This window comes from Cupressus sempervirens, chromosome 5 (genome assembly GCF_028749045.1).
Source record: "Cupressus sempervirens isolate cs-2001-9-10 chromosome 5, ASM2874904v1, whole genome shotgun sequence".
Taxonomy (NCBI): domain Eukaryota; kingdom Viridiplantae; phylum Streptophyta; class Pinopsida; order Cupressales; family Cupressaceae; genus Cupressus; species Cupressus sempervirens.
The window spans coordinates 678,327,013-678,345,029 of record NC_143122.1 but is presented as its reverse complement, the minus strand read 5'-3'; the positions used below and the strand labels follow the sequence as shown (position 1 = coordinate 678,345,029).

The window sequence follows — 18,017 nt, the reverse complement described above, 5'->3', positions numbered from 1 at the left end:
AAGGCAAATTCAAAAGTTGAATGATCAAATCTTGAATAACCATGTAAGTATCCTTGGAGGTTTTCAACAAATCATCCTACCATGATAGTCTGTCCTGGACATTAAAAACACACACATTTGGAACCTTGGAGTTGTCTTTGTGATCACATAGTTCATCTGTTTAGAACATAAAGATTTTGATCAAGAGAGGATAAAGTACCCCTTGGTATTTTAGTTTGTGTTGTCTGTCATAAAGCTCACACCAACAAGAAGCCTAGACACATGTCAGAATGGTTATTTAATCAAATTTATTACATTTGTTTCTGAGGCCATAAAAATCTTATCAGCTTTTAATATCTAGCATTTGTATGATGAATATTCACCATGTTGAATGATGAATATTCATAGTAATTATTTGGACAGATTGATCTGTGCCTACAATAAATAAATATTGACACATCTTCCCATAGTGGAGGTTTAAATACAACATGAAATAGCATAGGAAATTGATACCAACAACAGTTGGGAATACGGATGTGTGAACTAAAATATGTTGCCTAAAAAAATATTTTCTAGATGGAAAAAAGCTTCTTGGCTTTCATTACTAATTTTCTCAGCTATCAAAAAAGATAATGAAAACAATAAAAGGTTATTGTCCTGCAAAAACTGTCATGACAACCATTTCCAACCATCCACTACACAAAACTTCTGGCAGCTACTGCTTGTTCAATTTTTTCTATAACCTCATTGACGGTCATCATTCCTAGTTCTCCACCATGCCTTGAATGAATAGTTAAAGTTTCACTCTCCACCTCCTTTGGCCCCACAATAGCCATTAATGGTATCTTCTGTGTTTCTGAATTTCGAATTAGTTTGCTAAGACGCTCACCATATGATATTTCTGCTCTAATATTTTTTTTCCTCATCATTTCCACCACTTTCTAACAGTACGGTACCTGTTGAATTCCAATATTAATTAGTCAACCTGAAACCCTTTGTAGGAAAAACAAAATATGAACATGCAATCAATCTATAGACCTGGGTGTCTGTTACAGGTAAAAGACGGGCTTATATTGGAGACAGCCACAAGGGAAAATCACCAGTGTAATTCTCTATTAATATGCCAAAGAAGCGTTCAAGAGATCCTAGGATAGCTCTATGAATCATTATTGGCCTGTGTTTCTCTGAGTTTGAATCAACATAGAATAAATCAAATCGCTCAGGAAAATTAAAATCCACCTACATACAGATGTCCACAGTATTATTTTGATTAGAAAAATCAAAGTCAACTCCCCAAGATTATACTAATTAAAATTCATGAGTATAGGCCAAATATGTTTACCTGAATTGTTGAGCATTGCCACTTTCTTCCAAGGGCATCTTCAATCTTAAGATCAATCTTTGGACCATAAAATGCACCTCCTCCTTCATCAACAGAATAATCCCAACCCTTGTCTTGAAGGCCGTATTTCAAAGCAAAAGTCGCTTTCTCCCAAATATCATCACTACCCACTGCTTTCTCAGGCTTTGTTGATAAGTTGACTTCATAGCTCTTAAAACCAAATTGAGACTATATTACTTCTGTAAGATCTAGAACAGATCTTATTTCTTCCTTGATCTGACTAGGCAAACAGAAGATATGTGCATCATCCTGTGACAAACAATGAAACTCTTAAGCAATATAAAAGAGATAGATTGACTTGTAAATTTCAAACAAATCTTGAAACTGTAGCCCCTGACACCTACTAGATTGAAGATAGATTCATTTTATCAGTTTTAAATTGGTGTTCACATAGATGTATAATAGAACAAGTCTCATCTCCTTGTAGAAATGATTAAAACTGATACTAAAAGAGAAAATGAACAAAGGCCAAAATAAAGTGGGGTCAAATTCAAAATAATGATTTAGTGTCTAATATTTTCTATTCTCGCCTGTGAAAAATGCTCTGAATGCCTCTTAAGATATTTCTAAATGATTAGCTTAAAATCTATAGTAAACATGGTTTCTCTTGCTTGTTAAAGATTAATTTAGGGAGCAGTACCAACTCTTTTTCAACGTCTTTGAATGTTAAATACTTCATGCCTTGAAAATGGGGCAGAATAAGTTATCAAGCATGTGTTCCTCAATATAGTATTATAGACAATTATTTTTAAAATGGTCATAAAAACTATAGATTTTTGCATATAAAGTATAACTGCCATGACAGATCTGTGTGACATAGGATTTTTTATTCTATTACTAATACTGTTCTTTGGCTTTTTATTAAATATGGATTATTTGATTAAAATTAAATCTATTGCATGAAAAATGAATTCATATACGAAGCTTTGCAGAAGAGACAATTCATCATGCCCATCAAACATAATAATTGTCGAACGAGTTGCCAGACATCACAAAAGCATTCAATTTACTAACAGTGAAATATTTGTTATTTTCTAAAACATGTGATTTGAATCTCAAACTCAATAGGAGATTCTTTATCAATTTTGTATAATCAGTGACAATGATATGTTGTTTCTGAAATAGTCAATTCTTCAAGAGCTTTACTTAATATCCATTTGCCAATTTAAGTATTATATACTTCTTGTGACCACGACACCTTTGCCCCATATTGATACATTATTTGAAATAGATTAATCATGGGGTGGGTATGACATGAAATCCTTACATACAATCTTGTATTGATTTCTCATCTATCATGAAGTTTCTTGTATGTCAATGCCTATTTACATATTTATGAATCTCTAGAAGTGCATCAAGAACAACAAAGTTCTACCAATGGAACAATCTTCCCAACATATAACCATGACATCAAGTACCCCATAGAAGAAAGAGTTGTCATCCAAAAGACAGCCTTAATGCAATGTTCCATGGGAATGCATATTGCATTACCTGGGGAGTGGAAGATGTTCCTGATGTTCCAGACATCCTCAAGACTCAGAGACTCGGAAAGGATGCCATCTTTCTTAGAACTAGACAGCCTGCATCATTTTCTGCATAATGTTCTAAAAAAAGATAATTTGTTAAAGAAAAACTTTTAAAAGTTAAAGCCTCTAGAAGGTAGGGGTGGGAAGATGGTCATTGCAAATTCAGTACATTGTATTTACTTTTCAAAATTTCAGCTTCTCCTAGTTTCTTGAAGTTACTTTAGTAGCCATAACCTTTTGGAAAAAAATTGCCGTCCTCAAAACTATTTCCCTGCATCCCTCAGTCCTAGAAGCTCAGAGAAACACTGCCTAAGAGTTAAAAGAAGACATCAGGGAAATTGAAACTATCACCTACCATATTTGCTAAATCACATTGTTAAAATAACAATTATGAGCATCATAAGCCTTTCACTAAGATGCATCTCCAAGGTTGGCAATATTAAAATTTGTATTAGTCCTTAGCTGTAAGATTTACTAATGGCTCCACCCTATGTCATTACACAACGGACCTATGAAATTTGTCCTTAATGCCCTGGAGCTTGATAAAATGCATAATACTAGAGCACTAACAGGTGTTTCATGCCAAAAGGGAAAAACCTGCACCTCAACCCCTAACTAGAACTGATCATTATCCATGCAAACCTTTAAAATCTAATACATCAAAATCATGGATAGAACTCTTTGGACAGATCCATAAAAATATTTAACATGAGTATGTTTGTGCAGGTTCTAAAACTGAGTATCCCACAAATTTGATAATTTTATTAAATGAGCCACTATTACTTTCCAATCAATACACCGCAGAAACCTGCAATGAAATGCAAGTTATCTAAAGCAGAAAAAAATTCTTGTGGAAGAGCTACCTTAACAATTCAGACAAAATGGGTATTAGCAAAATTCTGATCCAACCAGAATCCAATGCATTAATTACATAGTTACAAGCAAACCATCCAAACAGCCAGATATGTGGTTTTTAATATCCAATCTCAATTGTCAAATTTTTTTTTGAGGCAGGTTATTAAGAGATTTAGTTTTCATCAAATCAGAACCAAGCACATGGATGAACTACTCGTTAACCCCAACCATGCACATTGTTATTTATAAATTAAATGTATTTTGTAGTATTTGGGGTTGATAGGCATGTAGCATTTTACATCCTCCCAAAATCAATAGCGTATTGGTTGCCCACATTTATGCTAACATGTCACAGAAACCAACCAATATCAATGTAGAAATAGCCAAAGAAAACCAGGCCTTTATTGGCACAATTTGTGTGGCAAGTGAAGGAATCAAGGATTAAGCTACACAAAATATGGCAGAATAAAAATACAATGTCCATGTAAGATTTGGGGTTTTGATGAAATAGTTCTTATTGCCAGGAGATGGGACCAAACTGACGTGGAAGTAGCCATTGATGATGTTGAAAACAATTGTTGTTTAATTTGAGCAGCTGCCAAAGAATGTGGGCATACCAGCCAAAAATAAATTACACCCCGACTTATAGATCTTAGACCACAAGAATGGATCCATTCACTACTGTGATTGGTGGGGAGGAGTAGAATATTGCTGTATGTGTCGAGATGGCTTCCATTGGTAAAACCTTATTCTGCCTTAGGCATATAGTACACACATTTGTTAGAAGAGTCTCATCCCTTTCGGCGGGGTGGTCTTCTTGGGAAGTTTAGTTGGGTAGACTTTAGAAAATTGCATCCTAAATTGGGCTTACAGATTGATTAAGGTATGGATAGAGACAATGCTATGAGCCTAGGGCTTGCCATAACACAATTTTTGTAATGATTTGAAGCTTGATTAAAAGGCCAGACCATCCAATTAACATGTCAAACTACGAGGAAGTGGAGGTTCAAGCTGGAAGGAATCACCAAATGTTTTGAATGGCCTGCAGGGGAAGTATAAGTGTGCCGCTTATAAACTTGAGGACTTGTTTGATCGCCTATATGTCATAATGCTCCAATTGACAACCACTCAAAAAAACACTACAACACGGGAACAACATTTTTTTTTCATTCTTTGACAATCATTAATAACATTTCTGACATTCCTCTTCTAGGGTTGATGAAGTTAATGACATAGGAATTATCTCATCATGCAATCACTAAATTAATGCATTCGGAAGAATAGCTCTGAAAATTTTCTTAAGTCATCCAATGACATTCTAGAATGATTTCACGATAGTAGCACTACCCCTCAACTTCCTATGAATGTAATGGAAGTTTGAACCTCTTTTGTAAGAATATGCCGGTTCAGCATTGTGATAACATTCTTTGAAGGATGAGGATAGTTTTCCATGAGTATCTTGGGGATTTTTCTCTTATCTAGCGATTTAGGACAATTTATCAGATCCTCAAACAAATGAGTAATGGAAATACATGCACTTCCATTTGTATTCTTTCAATCATATTCTAATCAAATCTTTCAAAACCACTCTTGAAAAATAACATCCTCTTTGCTTTATTCACCATAATAACATTAAATTCCCTATAATAGATTTTGTCATCTCAAAATTGACAATTGCAGAAGCTTCAACTTAAAATTTGGTTGTCTCCCCTCTTAAGCTACAACAAATTTTGTAACATAAAATTTAGTCCACTGCATCATCATGCACCGGTGTTCCTAGCATAATACCAGGCATATGCTATGAAACACCATACTTATCAAACATAGATCCCTTATGAAGCTTTGGATCACATAAGTAAATTGAGCTATCTCAACCAAGTATTGGCTTATGGCTTTGGAAAATCAATGTAGGTTCTTTGGCCTACATATTGAAGGCTTGGATGAAGATTGAATGGACAATTTTATTTGGCTTTTTTAAGGAAATGGTATTTGAACTCATAAGAAATTAGAGTGGTGATCTCTTATGAAGTGTTGGATTTTATGAGTGTATCACAACCTATATGGAGAATTAACACACATTCGTGTGTTTTGGGGTAGGGTGGTTATTTGAGTATATATCTTATGTTTCTTTTCTCGTCTTGTTTTCTCTTATGTCAACACTCTTCTTAATTTTTATAGATTTTCTTTTGTTGCATTATTATCTTCAATGGTCTAAGGAGGAGTTCATTATATTTTCTTCTAGTATCAATAAAGTAAATATCAAATGTCTTACATGAGGAAGTACAAACAACTTTGATAAGTATTACTTTCAACTAGCCAAAAACTATTGTTGTTGACACAAAATTTTCTTGTGCATTAACAAGTTATAATTTTTTTTAATGTTGTGATGTTGCTATCAGGATTCAATTGTGTAGTTTTCGATCAAACTCGTTGGTCTATGTTTATGAGTAGTGTTTCACAATAACTTCTTTCTCATTAGAATGAATAGAACACTAAATACTCATCGCATCTAGGTTTGCTCATGGAGATGACGCGTTGGGCTTTCTCGAGATGTTACCCACCCAAGCACCACTCCAACCCAAATTTTCTTAACCATGGAGTTTTTAAAAGGTTAATGTCATGCTCAAAAATCAAGGCTAAAGCACACAATTTTTTTAAAAAAAGGTAATAACAAGTATCTTATTGAGCTTCACTTTGTTTCGAGAATAGTTTAATATTCTCTACTAAACAGGGCCAACCACATGAAGGTGGAAGCTCATTTGGCCCCACCCCCCTCCCCCTAACATCACTCTACATTCCTCGTTAACAAAATGTAACATTCAATCAATATCACATGATAACATTCAATCAATATCAAATGATAACATTCATTAACACATTAGATTCATTAACATGCAACATTCATCAATATTTTGCATTAACACATAATTCATGAACATTCATTAGCACATAATTAAATTCATTGAGACATAAAATACAGTCATTATCAATTAAGGTATGTAGTGACAATCATTTCTTTTTTTTCTTTCTATTTCTTTTTTCTATATAAGCTCTAAGAGGAGCATCAATGTCATCATCAATTCCTCCCTCATCAGTTGTTCTGTTCTCTGTTCTTGATGATCTCAAATTCCTATGCTGTTGCAAAGGGGGGTCCTCTGCAATAACAAATAAAAGAGTTAAATTAAAAATAATTTATTATAATTGTTACAAGTATTTAATTATTTTAAATAACATAACTGTGTCTCTTTACCTGATCTGACCACATCATTTTGTTTGGACTCAACGTCAACACGGTCATGAACATCGACCCCTCGATCATCTACAGCTGCTATACAAAATGTTACGTTAATCCAAACACCAATTGCAATTACATATAAAAAATTTAATAGCAAATGTATACCTCCACCACTAGGATGCACATCATGCAAACCTTCAACATCCACAGATTGTGTAGAAGGATTGTCAGGCTGCATTCCAACATCCTACGCATTGTTATCATTGATTGCTTAAAACAGATATACTCACTTTATATTGGAACTTAACATCAAATAGACTAATTGGTAAAGTATTCAATTTGAAATAAATTTTATTTAGCTTATTTACCTGTGGCTCAGATGCATCAGTATTAGAACCTTACACACTAATTTCAACTCGTAGCCGTTCAGCCATAGCTCTATAGCCTTGTTGGAAGCCAATTCTCTTATCGTCTTTTGTGAGGCATCTCTTGAACTCTGAGCCCTGCATTTTTGTGTGGTGTGGTGAATTTTACTTGCATTGTTTCATCAACCAATGGAGGGTAGTTAAAATATCAACAAAAAATCATCTATATCCATCACAGTATAATAGGAGAAAAATCGAGCAATTTTGATGGAGCAATCTACTATATAAATATTGCGTGTTTGTATGCTTTTCTTGTACCAACATATTTTCTCCAAATTCTTAAGTTGGGTAAGAGTTAGTTCAGCTCTTTGGAAATAAAAATGGCTGCAAGTGCTGATGCATTCCCTCATTCTTTCAATCACTGCCTTTATTCTCAACTATTGGAGGAAAATTCAGTCAAGGGTGAGATTTTAAATAATGTCATATTAGTGAATCACAAGTTTTCTTCACTAATCTAGATTGCAGAGTCTTGACTTCAATTGTTGAATTGTTTATATTGAATATGAAAATCCACTACTGTTATTATATTATATTGACCTATTTATAATTGATGAGCTAAATAAGGGAGTCCTAGCATTTCCCTTCACATTATATAAAAAATTTGATACAATTTTTCATTTACTAATACTTACAACTCTTGCTTGAAGTTTCGAAAAACCACCAGAGCCGAGCTTGTGTGTCCCGTGCTTTTCTAGTCTTGCCTTTGTTGCCTTTGATGTGTCAGGCAATCTATGAAAAGTTTGAAATATGTTAGATAGTATAAATATGGAGGTTAATTAGTACATAATTAGATTCTCAACAGTATCACATACCTTGCTGTACTCTCCACTAGTGTAATATTATTTTTCTTGTCAGCTTTATACTTTCCATCCAAAATCAAAGCCTTCCACTCAGCCTTAGTAACATAGGGTGGACGCCCGTACCTGGGGTTATCCCGTAAATTTTTTCTGTACTAGTCCCTAATATACTTCAAACATAAACCAGCTTTTTCAAGGAGCTTGTTTCTCTCGAATGCACGAGGTCCAAAGAGTTGGGTCATGCTCTCTATAAGATCATCCTTCAACGGTTTGCATTGGTGATTCCACCTTTTAAGTAAAAAAAAACATGTTAGACTCATAAATGAAGTGAAGCTACCTTTAACATAGTTCAAGAAATGGACGAAAAGGAAAACTATTATAGCAATGATATGAAGTCAAAATAGTGGTTTGAGGTTTTAGTTAGGATATGATGTTCCACCAGGTACGCATGGTGGGCCCAAATATTTGCAAACACTCATCACCAAGTTTTCTCCAAAAAAGATTATTCCCTACAAAACAATCATGGGATCATTAGTCGATGAAGAGTGATAAAAAACTAAATTACTATTATATCACTATAGAATAATAATAACTTTAAAGTACCAAGAACTTTGGCTACTTTTAATGGAATGCCTTCATCATCGCTGACGATCAATGTGACATCCTTCACCGTTCCCGTACTAGGAACATAGGAACATCCAGGAAATGATGTTGCAGGTCCTATTGCAAAAAGTTTCATAAGTTTCATAAGTCTTTGTAATGATCGAAGTATAAAAGAACAAATGATAATTGATGTTATAAAGTTGTTAAAAAGAAACTGTTTGTTGCTGTCATAAGAGAGAAAAAGAGGGATTTGTGTACCAGCAGATGGTGCAACAGTCAATGCATGTAAGCTATGTGTTTCTGACTTAGCAGTCGAAAAGAGATTTTTGGTTGTCCTGGATGGAGGCGGCGTCATCGTAGGATTCAATTTATGTGAAGCTGAAGAATAATATTGTTAGAGCATGCATAAATATAGAACGCGTGGACTAGCATGGACAAGATTGTTAGAGCATTAAAAAAAAGGATTGTTTGAGCATGTATTGTCAATGATTATGATCATTCCTATATATATTCAGTGGAAAACAGAAGTGGGGAATGGAACATGCGATCTACCTAAACCACCTGCAGCACCCTCATCATGGGAACGGGGCTCGAAATCAAGCAAAAAACTCTATAAAGACAACGCATCCATATTTTAATTAATGCCATAAAAGAGCATAACATAAAAACCATTATTGAACTCTGTTTATAATTAAAAATTTCATTAATACTTACTTTTAAGGACTCAGAGGTGTGCAACAATTCAGATGCCCTATCTTTAATTTGTTGAGTCATAGGCTTTATGGTTGCCAAACGTAGAATTTCTTTGCTAATTTTCTTTAAATTAATTTTAATCAAACCGATTGGGTCATCGGTCTCTGCTAAATCAATATAGAAAGGGTCCTCCTCAGGGGGGGCCTGTTGAGGGACTGCAGGTTCCTTTCCCTCCCTCTGACCACTAGCCCTCTGTGATAACAATAGTATTAGTATTATCAAAATTACTCCAAAAAAATAAAGAAAATAACATTTTGCTTCTATCTAGTTTGCACAATTACAAATGAGTTTTACCTGCTCATGTGTAGATGAGCCAGGAGCATCGTCAGCATCCCCTCCGAGCGGTTGCTCCATATTGTGCCCCTGTGTCAAAGATGAAGTATAAAAATGTTAGCCAAAAATTTATTGACTAAATGGTATGTTGGAGTCATTTATTATAAGTTGGTTTAATAGTATGTACCACCCCCATGATAGTAGCCTTGTTTGTATCTATGCAGTTCAAATTGTAATCAATAAGAAGCTCTTCCCCTGCACGTATTGATTTTATCGCACAGATTAATACACGATTTCCCTCGCGCGCCTCAAATATGCAATTGGGTTGCTTTATAGTTGACCCAGGTCGTGTACTATTTATAAAACCCACAATATTCCCTATTGCTTTTGGCCTTCCATCAATGTATATAGCCACACTTTTACTTTGATTATTGTCTTGCTGTTGTATATAATTTGCTAAGAGGGCATACCTATGCATACTTTTTTTATATTTAACAATATGCATCCAACTTTTGTAATCGTAACATGGTCCAACATACTCCATCAATTCAGAAACTTTGTTGTAAGACACCTTTATGCCGTCCATAGAAAATAGGCCCAAACCATGTAGTGATGATGGTGCTATGCAATATATCCTCTCGCTAACACAAAAATTAGTCTTTATTGGAGGAAGTTCCTTTGGTACCCAATGTTTCTTTAGATGTTGGTACCTCAAGGGAACCTCGATGTTGCCTTTCTCATCATCATAAGAACATGACCCCCCTTGAGCAAGGAAAAATTTCATGCATTTATTGAATTTTACTTCTAGTCCTTTGACCTCTAGTTAATCTCCCTGTTCTAGATAAACTGCATGTCTCACTTTCCTCTTCTATTCCTATATTTCCCTCACTCGAGGAAGACACTTCTGACAAATACCTATTCGCTGGTACCTGCAAATGGGAGAGATCTTAGAAGACATCAATCTTACTATTGATAAGTGTATTAAATAGACTGTCTATAAGGAGTATTGACTTATACCTGTCGATCCATGAGACTGTGCGGGATGCTCCTGAAAGGGGTTCAATTTCTTGCAAATTTAATTCAATTATCGTGAGCATAATCACATCATAATCATAATCACATCCATCATTAGCATCACATAAAAATTAAAAACATTAAAAGGTACATAATAAAACACTTAAATTAGGCTCACATTATAAGCCTACTAGGGAAGTAGGCCTAGTGAAGGGCTAAAATTGGGTTTTTGTATCAGCTGATGAGTTGAGGGCTTAGTCACCTTGGGGACATGCTATTTGAAGTTGTTTGATGTGTGTGGAGGTGGAGGAAACACCTAGACTAAAGCCACTTGCATAACATTTTGAAATTCAGTTAGATATTTTATATTAATTAAGATAACTGTAATTTCTTCCAAAACCCATTATAATAATTTTAAAATGGATTGCTTGTTTCTTTTTACTTACCGTGTAAATCCCATAGATCCAAATACATGTACTGAAATAAGTTTTCTAGTTTTAGTCTGTAAATCAACATACTGATACAATGTTATTCCTATTCTAAAATGAAATGTTAGAGATACTTGAATTATTAACCAACAAATTGGGTAAGCACTTATATTATGTTTTCCCTATGAATTTTATTCTAGGTACAACTCCCTTTTATAGATATTTAATGAATTCCCTTTTCTAAACTAAACACTTACAAATGCTTTTGACCTGAAAGAAAATAAGGCTCAATACATTCACGAATCAATATGTGTTTTAAATAGTTTTATTTAATTAATTTAGATTAGCAGTATTCTATTTGTAGTTGAAACTTGTAGCTTTTAAATAGATAATGAATAAACTATGTAACCATATATATAAGACAAATATATTTCTATCAAGAAATGAATATTAAATAGATTAAGGATTGATGGAATACCTCTAAATTCCATCATCATCATCCTCGTCGTCATCATCATCATCATCATCATCATCATCATCATCGTCATCGTCATCATCATCCTCCTTGCCATCATCATCGTCGTCATCATCAACATCATCATCAACATCAACATCATCTTCATCATCATCATCAGTAGCAGCATTGTCGTCATCATCATCTTCTTCTTCTTCATGAAAATTTGTGTCAAGAACATCATCCAATAACTGTCAATCGTGATCACCATCTACATCATCTTCTACTTCTTCAGTATCTTCTTCTTCCATCGCATTATACTTTATTGGCCTTCCTCTCGGTTCATGTCTAACAACAAATGACCAACCCGGTTTATGTGGAACCTCTGAGTAAAATACCTGATCACATTGGCTTGGAAGAACATAAGGCTCATCCCCAACTAGCTCAAACGACCTTGTATTAACCATTGTAAATCCATTATCATGTTCAATAACAGTTCTATCAGGACCATTTGGATTAAGTCGTAGCCTGTACCATTTGACAACGAAGAGTACTAATTTGAAGGAACTAAAGTCACACTCAATTATCTCATCCAAAATGCCATAGTATCAATTTTCAGACTCTTGAGGATGTAAGTCATTTCTAGATGAAATATTAGTCACTTGAAAGACTGCAGTTATTCCTAAATCATAAGTTTTCTTCGTGTCATCCAACACTTTGACGCAAAATTTCTGACCATTACAGAACATAGCCTTGTGGTGTTTAACCTGCAATAATATGTGAAACATATCAAAATTATTGTATCGTAAGTTGATAAACATACGGGTGATTAATAAATTTTTACGTACTTGGAAATCTCTTGAACCACGTGCTAAATCTATTTCCCTTTGCGTAACATTGGAATCTCCATTACGATGAGCTTCTTTAACCAATGAAGATACACCTTCCCATGTTAATGTGCGACCAAAATGTTGACATTGTTCAATCCATACCGTCATCCAATCAAGATTGTTTGCAATATACAAATGTAGTGCATCCCACTCTCGAGCACCTGTACAAAAAAAAAAGAAGACAACTTACAACCGATTTATTTTGAAGATTAAGAAATAATTTATTACAATAACATCTTATAATTTATTATCTCTCACTTTCCTAAATGTACCTTTCCCCATCAAGTACTCCCCTTCTAATTTTTTAAAAGGCTCAAGATCCCAAATGCGATCTACATGGATATTCGATGCAAACTTAGGAAGATATTCAGTAATGTACACCATAGTCTGGTATACCATATATCCCTCTACCATAGAACCCTCGGGATGTGCTCTTTGTCGAACCAAAGCCTTCAAATATTTCAAATTCCTCTCAACCATCCACATTGACCTAGTGTGTACAGGTCAACACAATTCAATCTCCTCAACTAGGTGTATGAGGTAGTGTTCCTGTGCATTGAAAAAAGTTGGAGGTAGACACCTTTGCATTTCACACAGTAAATGAGGAATTCTTCTCTTCCAATAGTTTATATCTTCTTTATGGATTTCTTTAGATGACAACCACCTACATTAAGAGATTCAAGTCACAAAAAATATATAGATATGAGACTTTACAAAATAATATACAATAGATTACATAACAAGAAAAAAAAATCATGAATATAATAAATATATACAACAAATTGAACAGATATTACTGCTTACCTCATATATTTTCCAAGATCGTATATCACTTGTTTGATGTTATTGTTGAAGTGCTCTGGGAGAGATAGAGGAAGCACGTACTATAGTAATTATAAACCAATCATTTCATTGTTTTCTAACATAACATAACGAACAATTCACGTAGTTTATGAATATATTGTAAATACAGAAGAACATAACTTACCTTGACGAAAGTATGCCAATCATCCATTTTGAGCCTTGGCCCAAATTCACTTTTTTTTGATATGAGATTGTTTATGTTCGCAGCAAATCCTGTGGGAAATCAAATTTTTCGTATGACTTCTTTTATGGCATCACTTTGCTGCTCCGTTAATAACCATGGAAGGGCACTTATATTAATTTGATCTCTGTTGCTATTTTAGTGAATGAAATTTTTCAATGCATGATTGGATTCATGTATGTCATTACAAATTTTGACAATTTTTTCTTTGTCATGCCTTCCATCCAATATTTTCCACAAAGTCTCTGTTATATTCTTTCCAATATGCATAGTATCAAACAAATGCACAATTTGTAAGTGCTCGTAGTAGGGCAACCTACTAAATTGTCTGGGATAGCTTTTTAGTCCCTTTGGAAGGTTGTCAGTATTGCCTTGATGACCTTCACGATCATCAATTACACAATTAGTCAACAAAAATCACAATAGAAATATATAAACTACAAACATAAACCATTAGGTGGAACGGCATTACCTCGACGATTAATTTTATTATATTCCAACTTCCATAGGTGAGGTGTCATTCTTCATGGCTTTGATGTAGTCTCTTCTTTCCCATTGAAAAGATGTTTTTTCGTACTTTGATACTTATGATTCCTGTGGAGGAAGTCTCTACACTCATCAAACACCTGCTTTCCTAAACTTTTTGAATGATGAGATTTCATCTTTGGACCACAAACTGAACATGCAAATTTTACCTTTGTTTGAAGACCTACAAGATAATGATGTAATTGGATTATTAAATATGTTGATTTTTATAATTAGAATTATTGTGCGCAACTTGAATTCACTATAACATACCACAAAAATGTGTTAGCCCTGGGGCATCATGTATTGTCCATGCAAGTATTGCATGGAATTGAAATTGTCTTTGTCGTATTGGTTTAGACACGTCATACATAGTGACACCATTCTATAACTCCACCAACTTATCGATAAGAGGCTCAATATATACATTCATATCTTTTACTTGATATTTACCTACTTGAATGAACATTAACATTACATAGTTATTGTGACCGTTTTACTGCAAGATTTGTAAGTATGTGTAAGTTAATAACTATCAAATGATAAGATACCTGGAACAATCATTGCCAACATAATGTGCTCCCTCTTTATTGACATCCATGGAGGAACTTTATTGTTGATAACAAAAATAGGCCACACCGAGTAAATAGATCTCATCTCTCCAAATGGAATGACACCATCCACTGCCAATGAAAGCCTGAGATTACGAGGTTCTTCTTTGAAGTGTTGCCACTTTTCCTCTATGTGCATAAATGCCAAACCATCCGAAGGGATTCGAATAATGTCATCTTGACTTCTATTGTGTGCATGATAATCCATAAATTGAGCCAAGCCACTACACCTGAATAATTGTCGCATCCATGGAATAATGGGGATGTAACGAAGAACCTTTTGAGGCACCTTTTTTGTTAGTCGATCTATTCGATATCTACTCATATGACATACAGGGCATTGTGTTGCAAATTCATGTTCTTTATAATATATAATATGATCATTGGGACAAGCATGTATTGCTTCATACTCCATTCCAATATCTTTCATAACAACAGTTAATTCTCGATATGAGCGAGGTAGAATATTTGATGATGGTAACAGAAAATTGCCTATCAATCTACAACAAAAAATATAAGTTGTTAATATAAACAATATTAGTGGTACATTATTCACCCTTTGTTAACTATAAAGACATATATGACATACCTTAACATACGTAACATTGTTATGTTGGATAAACCATTCATAACCTTCAAGTTCAACAACAACAATACAATAGCGAGAAGAGTTGTTTGGGAGTCTTCGTATAGGGGCTCGTATGCCTTCTGAAGTAGAGGTACATCGAGGCTATCATCATCATCATGATTAGATATGCTTGGACTAGATGTGTCATGGATTAATGTATTTATACCATCCTCTTCAATTGTGTTTTCTGGCGCATGATCGTCATCTTCCATGGGATCATTATCTTCACCTTGGATATTTGGACCTCCATGTTCCTCCACTTCAAAAACCATATTCTTCAGATTGTTGTGGTTCATATCATGTACTTCCCTGGGAAGATCAACCTATATAAAATTGATTAACATAAATAAACCATGATCATCAACTCATCATCAAGTGATTTCATATGTATATAAATTGTTAAAATGATATAATGAACGACTTACCAGTGGATGATAGTCATGCCCCCCTTCAATGTGACCATTCTCCCTATAATGTCTCTTAACTGTTTTGATTAGCAGTCTTCCACGGTTTAAGCCCTTACAAATATTGCAAGGACAATAACATTTTCCATCACCTTTTCTTTTCAAGTTAGACCACAATCTAGCGATTGTCTCCCTGTTTTGTTCTTCACTTATATTATCTGACATGATCGTTCTTTGCAGGAAGCAAAAATCGGGCTATGAAAACTTTGGTCTACAAATTTCACAAACTAAGCAAAACTATCGAAAGTACACAAATCTTCTTAGACCTAGCTAAATACTTTAATAGTTTAAAAATACTTTCTTTGACTTTATTCCTAAGATTATTTGTAAAACTTTTACCAACCGCCTGAAGGTCTTATTTCAAGAGACCTTACAACATTAAGCCATTAAAAGCAATTTCAAAACATATAAGCTAAAAGTCTAGTTAAAATATACATTAGAATAAAAAAAAAACAATTTTCATACCCGAGCGCGCTGCTATAACTCGTGCAACGACCTTCTTGCTTAGCTGTAGAAGCTCTCCAGCAATCAAATTATACAAACTACAAGGCCTAACAAAAATTTGAAAACATATAAGCTACAAGTCTAGTTAAAATATACATCAGATTAGATTCAACAATAGCAAGCAATGTTATTCAGAATTAGATTCAACAAACCTTAGCAGTGTAAATAGCCATCTCCTCTAAACTGGACTCCAGACATGAGGGGGCATTCACATACTCTTCCCCTAAAGGTATCCTGAAGAACAAAAGCCACTATTCTTGAGTTTGTGAACTGCACCTCGAGATGAATGAAGCTTAAAGGGAATGAAAATTGTTTTGATACATTTAAATCAGAATGTAATATTTATTCATAAGTATATACCTTGCAAGCACTTAAAATTGTTGTTATATGTGTTGCGAGAAAAGAAGAAGTTTATACTTATGTGTATAGATGCACTTCCTGTATGCAATCCAAAGCTTGAATGTTATCAAGTGTGTCCAATGATGGGGAGAGACCTCTATGCAAGCAGAAGATCTGCAATGAAACAAAAGAAAAGAAAATTTTCTTATAGTAAGAACAAGTTTGTTGTGCTGCACAGGGTACCAACAAAATAGTGTATAATATCTTTTTCTTTACCTGGCTTTCAATTCAACATGAGAGCCTTTAATAGAAAAGTCAAGTTGATAACATATTTAACAAGAGTTGCAGGGCAACACAGTTCCTGCGTAAGTCCAAGAAAATGTGTGAGGATTCACATAGATTTGCGCAAGTCCAAGAAGATGTGTGAGCATTGACATAGATTTTGTGAACATTTTCTATGTAATGAAGATTTTACTACAAATGGAATGAACCTAGGGGTCGATTGGTAAACTGATTATTTGTATCAAATGGTGTAAAATTGAAACTAAAACCATTTCAATTGGCCACGCCACTCATGGACTGTTCCTCCATATGTTATAATACTTTCATCATATATCACAAATATGAAATAGAATATGTAGCACACTGAAATAAAGCATTAAAAGATAGTGTCTAAATGTAATTAAATATATGGAACTGGTTATAAGAATTTGTACAAATCAATCAGAATGGGTTGAAATTAGTGCATCTTACTTCAACATTTCATGTAACACAGCCAAATCCAAAAGAAATCTCACAAAAAAACTACTTGAGATGTATAACCTTTATCTTCCAATATCCAATGGCTCCTTATAGGTGTTAATACAAAGAAGCCAACTGTCAAAAACTGTGACAGTGATAAACATTTTGAAAAATAAAATTGTATTAGGTATAAATAAAAAACACTGAAGAATGGTGTAGACTTGTAGCCAGAAGATAACACAGTGAAAATTGATGAGCTCTTTGTTATCACCCACCTCAAAGAAACGTGCATATCAACTCCAAGTGTCAAATGTCAGCTGTAAGTGCAACAATGCAAGTTTTCATATATATAACTTGTTTTTCTACTACAGTCAATGCTGATACATCCTGCTTTAACATAAATAGATTAGTCACCAAACAAATTATCAAGAGACCCTATGGTCATCGTCATGATTATTTGCTAAGCCAATTTCAACATCAAAGCCTCTAATATGAATATAGAGGATCATAACTAGATCCCATATGA

At 34.2% G+C, this 18,017-nt stretch overlaps 1 protein-coding gene across 1 annotated transcript; it reads right to left on the bottom strand.

The window, feature by feature from the left end:
• Window positions 1-1,047: 1,047 nt before the first annotated feature.
• LOC149557759 (threonine--tRNA ligase, chloroplastic/mitochondrial 2-like) lies at window positions 1,048-2,908 on the bottom strand. The gene is made up of 4 exons (XM_089830441.1): window positions 2,873-2,908; window positions 1,559-1,630; window positions 1,322-1,504; window positions 1,048-1,218 (listed from the first exon to the last, which is right to left on the bottom strand). Exons 1-4 carry the CDS (start codon window positions 2,906-2,908, stop codon window positions 1,048-1,050), a joined length of 462 nt encoding a protein of 153 aa, XP_089686567.1.
• Window positions 2,909-18,017: the final 15,109 nt, after the last annotated feature.